At 35.5% G+C, this 7,500-nt stretch overlaps 1 protein-coding gene across 1 annotated transcript in view; it reads left to right on the top strand.

Moving 5' to 3' along the window:
• LOC115212273 (protein fuzzy homolog) overlaps positions 1–7,500 on the top strand; it is a 527,612-nt gene that overhangs the window by 387,501 nt on the left and 132,611 nt on the right. Inside the window, exon 4 of the mRNA XM_036503151.1 lies at positions 2,397–2,473. Within this exon, the coding sequence (XP_036359044.1) occupies positions 2,397–2,473 (77 nt within the window). The remainder of the gene's footprint in view (positions 1–2,396; positions 2,474–7,500) is intronic.

Here is a 7,500-nt window from a genome sequence, read left to right as displayed (position 1 = left end):
TCTGTCCAACAAACAGCTATCTCATAGCATATCAGATAACAAACATATTCATACATATATAAATATGTGTGTGTGTGTGTGTGTATTATATTGCAGATATAATTTGCTCATTTTCATCCCTTCTAACCTGGAAAAAAAAATGAATGCTAAAGCGATGACAATGACATTTATAAGCATCATGATGACAATAGCTATGACATAATGGCAACAATGATATATGAATGCATTTTTCATATTGCAGTCAATTTTTCCCTTTTTTTGTGTGTGTGTGTGAGTTTTGGTGGTGAAGGAAGAGTGGGTCTCAACTGTTAGGGTAATGTTTTGTTGTGGGGGTTTTTTTTGCAATTTCTTTTCTTTTTTTTTTTGGTTGTTTTTTCTGTATATCTTTGGTACCTCTTCCATCTTTCCTCTGTGATTTTTTTTTTGATTTTTTCTTTGATAAGAATAGAAGTAGATGATTGGTTTCTGTTGGCTGTTGAAATTTCTGTCAAAGCAAATAGCCAAAAATAGATTGGCCATTATTCGGACAACTGTGCATTTGACCAAAAATGAATACATAAACAAATAAACAAATAAATAAATAAGTAGATAAACATAGATAATAAAAATTTCTAAACAAAAAAAAAAATCAAAATACTATGTACAAACAAAAAATTTATACATACCTGTCTTGGATGTACACTCTTATCATTGATGGATCATTTCACACACAAAAGTGCCATGTTATGTTGGCACGTTGTTTAGATAAAAAGCTTAAAACCACAACCCTGTAATGGTTGTTGATGTTGCTGTTGCTTTTGATGTCGATGATATGTTGGTAGTGGTAGAGGTGGTAGTAGTGGTGGTGGGTGATGTAGGTGATGATCATGACAATTGTGATGATAAATTGTGTAATAGTGGTGTTGAAAATTATTAATGCAGTAGTAGTTGTTGTTGTTGTTATTATTATCATTATTATTATTATTATTATCATTATTATTATTATTATTATTATTATTATTATTATTATTATTTTTTTTTTTTTTATTTTGTTAGCACACCGGGCAAAATGCTTAGTGGTAATTCGTCCATCTTTACGTTCTGAGTTCAAATTCCACCAAGGTCGACTTTGCCTTTCACCCTTTGGGGGTCAATAAATAAAGTACAAGTGAGACACTTGGATCAATGTAATCAACTAGTCCCTTCCCCAAAAATTTGAGGCCTTGTGCCTTTAGTAGAAGGATTATTATTGTTGTTGTTGTTGTGTTGTTGTTGTTGTTATTAAAGCACCAACCTGGCAAAATCATTAGCCATCCTGGGCCAAATACTTAGTGGTATTTTATCCATCTTTACATTCTGAGTTCAAATTCTACTGAGGTCAACTTGGCCTTTCGTCATTTCAGGGTCGATAAAATAAGTACCAGTTCAACACTGGGGTTGATGTAACCGGTTTACTTCACCCCCAAACTTGCTGGCCTTGTGCCAAAATTTGAAACCATCATCATCATTATTTTCTCATTATCACAGGTTTTCTTGGAGCTCCTGGAGTCTCACATGTGTAGCGGGATTGCTACCTGCAGCCTACAGTACCATGCTATCCATTCTTTTCAGCTATCTAATACTTTCCTGATTATTCTGGCCATGCCAAGGAGACAAACCTTTTGTAATTGTTCTGCTGGGCTCTCTATTCCAATTTCCTTTATATTCCCCTTGATGCCTTCTGATACTGTTCCCAAGGACCCAACAATAACTAGCACTATCTTCACCTTCTTTATTTTTCATAGCCGGGCTATTTGGTACTTCAGAGGGTTGTACTTATCTATCTTTTCGCCCTCCTTCTTAGCTGTTCATGGGTCAAAGAGGCATATAATATCAACTATGTAGCATATGTGGTGCACCTTGTCCACCACCACTAGGTCCAATCTGGATTGGGAAATTTGTGCTCATACCATGTCTTGCCTCTTTCTAGCCTTCACTATCATTATTATTATTTATTATTATTATTATTATTATTATTATTATTTTTCTGTCTTTGCATTGAGTTCAAATTCCACCGAGTTTGACTTCACCTTTCATCCTTGTGGGATTGTTAAAAATAAGTACCAGTTAAACACTAGGGTTGATGAAATAAAGTAAACCTCCTCCCCCAAATTTCAGGACTTGTGCCGTTAGCAGAAAGTAAGCTGGTAGAATCATTACCATGCTGAACAAAATGCTTTGTGCCAATTCAACCATCTTTGCAGAGTTCAAATTCTACCAAGGTCAACTTTGCCTTTTGATTCTTCCAGCTTGCACCTTTGATAATTGTTACAACAATAATAATAATAATAATAATAATAATAATAATAATAATAATAAACTCTGAAAATTCGTAAATATATGTTGATCATTAATGTTACTTTCTGATACATTTGCAGGTTTCTGTTACTAAATAACGAAACTCACAGATGTCTTAGTACAGTCTCACTAGTTCCTGAAGATTCTCAAGACAAACGTAAGTGTTCAAGAATTGATTTTATTTTTGTATTTATTGTGTTGTTATTGTTGATCTTGATGATGACAATGATGACAACATCTTTAATAGAATCACAGCTAAAGTCAGTTATTCTTAGAGTAAAAGTTTTGCTGGTTCACCTAACCATTTCAATTCAAAAAGATTATCTGATATCAATAATACTGCTCCTTCACCTACATGTAATTTCATTGTTACAGACACTTGTCCTCTCAATGCTATTTGCCCCTTGGAGGTATTAGTTTAATCTGATAAAGTAGAACATGTCAGTAGCACCGTGTTTAACTCTTGCACTGGATTAATTGTAAACAAATTCAAGATGATTTTGACTAGCACATCCATTCCTTCAGTCACCCAGAGAAAAAAATTTTATCCTAAGTACATTTGAGTTTTTAAAAATCTGATCTGATTACATTCAAAATAAAACAAAATATATTCTAAAGCAAGTAGCACAATATAAACATGGATCCTTCAATCCAAACTTACATTGTAAGCTGTGCTTGAGTGAAAAGTTTCTATATTTTTTATTACATGACATGGATGTTTTAAATGAAAGATTCAACTTGTTGAGTTCTTGCAGACATGACTTTAAATACTTACTCTCTTTTTCTCTCTCCACCAAGAGATAAGTTCTTTCCGTTTCTCTCTAAACAATAAGCTCTTCTGCAGCTCCATTTCTTACTCAGAAGACATAAATATTTCATTTCCAACTCATTTCTCCAACACAGTTTGGTTATTTTGCACATTTGTATTTTCTTTCAATAATTCATTATCTTTCATACTCGTCTATTTTATGTTTCCTAAATTTCCTTTTCTTTTTTTTTTTCATTGAACATATTTCTACTAATTTTGTTCTTTTATTCTCATATTCCCCATTCCTCTTTATTTTCCTTATTTTCTCCATCCAGAAAATGTTACCTCTTGCATCTCCATTCACTTATTTTATGTTATTTTATACAAACTGATCATATGGGAAACCAATAAGATCATTTTACGTTTAACTTCAACTAACTGAAATATGGTTAAATATCCACATATCTCTTAGGTACATAAAATATATGTATGTCTTTTATATATCTATCTCATATTCTTAAATTTTTGATAATCATCTGCTGATGGGAAACAAAAGAACTTACATTTAGAATCTGTAATGTTTCTGCTTCTAAAAAGTATTATACATGTGTATGTATGTGTGTGTATACATATGACTAGAGAGAAGTGAAGAAATGACAACATCGAAAAGTGTTGAAATGAAAATTGAGTGTAAGAGGTAAGAAATATAATGTATAACAAAAAAAAACTGCACTAGTATGGTCATGCAATGAATATGGATGAGGAGAGCTGCATAAAGAAGTGTTGATCATTAAATGAGGATGAAACTTGAAGAAGACATGAGAAATACAAAGTGAAACCAGGTTGTTGAGCCTCATGGAGGAGATGGCAATTAGTTGCAATGAATGGTAAAATACCATGCTTGAGAAGGCCCGTCCATCTCAGTAAAAACAAGGTCCACAAAGCATATCATTAATATCTATGCCCTTGCACACAATCTGTACTAGTCAATCTTTACCAGCAATTCATCTTCATAAAGCTCAGCTCTCCTCCACTCCTCTACAACACTATTTCTCTGTTGCTGTAATTATATGAGAACCAAACTGCACGGTGGTGCCCCAGCATGGCCACAGCTCGTGAGCTGAAACTAGAATCAATCAATCATATCTCTTCTCCCTTTTGGTGCTACCAGTAACCCACTTCATGGAACCATTTCCCTTACCGAGCTGGCAGAAACGTTAGCACGCCGGGCGAAATGCTTAGCCGTATTTCGTCTGTCGTTACGTTCTGAGTTCAAATTCCACGAAGGTCGACTTTGCCTTTCATCCTTTCGGGGTCGATAAATAAAGTACCAGTTTCCAACTGGGGTCGATGTAATCGACTTAATCCCTTTGTCTGTCCTTGTTTGTCCCCTTCTATGTTTAGCCCCTTGTGGGCAGTAAAGAAATATATTTCCCTTACCACCCAAACTACATTCCCAACATCACCCCTTATCTATATATATCCACAGAACATCCCTTTCCTTCCCTGAACACTCTCTGACTTCTTCCAGTGATGCTCCTTTTTGTAACTCACAATATCCTCCCCTATGTACCTCTAACCTCTGTCTCAGTCTCTGTGCATATTTGCTCACCCACATGCTTCGTCTCATCCCTTTATGGTTCTCCTCCACCCTCGATTTTTTTATGCATGTATTACCATCTGTTACCTCCTCCATGACCCACTGGTATTTTCCTTACATTTCCCCTACTGTATTCACTTCTGTCTTCATCTCTGTCTGTCACTTTCTTTTCACACTCTTGTAAACCTACCTACAAACACAGCCATCCTTGAGTCTCTCCCGCATTCTCTCCCCATCCACCTACTTGTATCTGGAGCATATGCACTGACACTTCATCTCCACCATCCTTACATGCTCTCTTCCTGGAGTAGCCACATATCAAGATGTATGTCCTTGTCCCTCTTTTCTTCTTTAGCCTCTTTACACCCAACACAAACCCACCTCCCTTAATTCTGCATCTACACTCTGTCTAGGGAGTTTTGCAAGTTGCTTGGTGGTCACACTAGTGCTTGTTCCACAAAAACAAGTACCTAGTACCTGTTGTGAAGTGGTTGGCATTAGGAAAAGCATCCATCCATAGAAACCTTGCCAAAGCAGACAATAGAGGCCAATGCAGCTTTCACCAATAAAGCACCCTCATACAGCTGTTGCTAAAAAATATTTAATTATATAGTTATTCTAAAGAACAATCTTAAATAATCTATATATATATAAAGCTGAAGTTGTCTGTGTGTGGAAGGTTTGGCAGCCTTCAACTAATACTATCTCCTCCAAGACCCTGCGGCACAAGTTGACCAAAATTGAGAGTATGATAGAAGAAGGCTTGTTCTTCATTCCGTAGAAGATAAAATTCAAATCCGATCACGTTGAGACTAAAAATTATTTACATAAAAAAGGTGCTTTTTTTCTATGAAAATCCCTATTTTTTACGATTTTTTTACTGCTGTGTCGCTATTTTTCGGTGTATTTCAACCAGAAAAATGTTCACTTAAAGAAAATAACAAGCTACATAATGCACAATTTTTACTTTTCAAAAATTCCAATTCTAAAGGGTCGAAACAAATCCGAGCAACACCAGGCAATACTGCTAGTGATATATAGATGTAAACTCAGCAACTTAAAGCTGGTGTCTGGTGCAGAAACGAATGTTGTGATTTTATTTTCATATTAATCCTATGCATATGAGGAGTTCCACATGTCTGAGCAGCACTGGTAAATATCCTGCTGTAGAATAACATGTGGTAGCTAAATAACGGTATAGGAGCTCATAAATGCATGTTAAGAGGTTATTACCCAAAATACTATATATATGTATATATGTATGTGTGTGTGTGTGTGTGAAAGTAATCCAAGGATCAAGCTGTAGGAAGCTAGTGAACATCAAGCAATCTGTAGAAGGTATGAAAAGCAACTTTCAGGAACAAAAGTGATTTATTGATGCAGGAAGATGTAAACTTTCCCCTTATTGAATTTTGTTAAGCTAAAAAAATTGTTTCACGTGTATATATATATATAATTGTGAGTGTGTTTCTGTGTGTGTGTGTATCTTTAATCTTTTATTTGTTTCAGTCATTCAACTGCAACCATTCTTTATAAACCAAGTACTTATTCTATCAGTCTCTTTGCCGAACTGCTAAGTTACAGGGACATAAACACACCAGCGTCAGTTGTCAAGCAATGGAGAGGGGACAAACACAGACACACAAATACACACACACATATATACATACATACATACATACACACATATATATATATATATATATATATATAAATATACACACACAACAGGCTTCTTTCTATAGTATAAGACACTTGCCCAAGGTGCCACACAGTAGGACTGAACTAGGAACCAAGTAGTTGGTAAGCCCACATAGCCACGCTTGCAACTATATATATAATATATATATATATATAATATATATATATATATATATATATATATAATAATATATATATATGTATATGTATATATACATACACATTTATACCACAGGTTCCACACACACACTCACACTCTCACACACATGCACACACACATGCACACACACATGTATGCATGTATGTGCATATGCATGTATAGATATGTACACAATGTGAAAATAAAATGCCTTGCTTAAGGATGCAATGCACCACCAGGTATTGAACTCTCAGTCTTCTACTCATGAGCTGAATGTCCTAACCACCAAGAGTGGCTGTGTGGTAAGTAGCTTGCTTATGAACAACATGGTTCTAGGTTCAGTCCCACTAAGTGGCACCTTGGGCAAGGGTCTTCTACTATAGCCTCAGGCTGACCAAAGCCTTGTGAGTGGATTTGGTAGATGGAAACTGAAAGAAGCTCGTCGTATATATGTATATATATATATATGTGTGTGTGTATATGTTTGTGTGTCTGTGTTTGTCTCCCCCCCCCAACATTGCTTGACAACCGATGGTGGTGTGTTTAGTCCCCATAACTTAGCAGTTTGGCAAAAGAGACCGATGGAATAAGTACTAGGCTTACAAAGAATAAGTCCTGGGGTTGATTTGCTCGACTAAAGGCGGTGCTCCAGCATGGCCGCTGTCAAATGACTGAAACAAGTAAAAGAGTAAAGAGAGAGTATCAAAGGTTTGCATGTCTATGGAATACTCAGCCACTTGCATGTTAATTTAATGATCCGGCTGTTATGTTGATTGGATCAACTGGAACCCTCATCGTTGTAACTCACGGAGTGTCAGTTATTGATAAATGGATGGATGGATGAATGGATAGATAGATAGATAGATAGATAGAAGATAGATAGATAGATAGATAGATAGATAGATAGATAGATAGATAGATAGATAGATAGATAGATAGATAGATATGTTTCTTTATTAGCCACACAGGGCTGCACAAAGACGGGACAAATTAAAA

The sequence above is a fragment of the Octopus sinensis genome, linkage group LG5 (assembly GCF_006345805.1).
Source record: "Octopus sinensis linkage group LG5, ASM634580v1, whole genome shotgun sequence".
Taxonomy (NCBI): Eukaryota; Metazoa; Mollusca; class Cephalopoda; order Octopoda; family Octopodidae; genus Octopus; species Octopus sinensis.
Note: the sequence above shows the minus strand (reverse complement) of the source record. Positions and strands in the feature narration are given on the sequence as shown.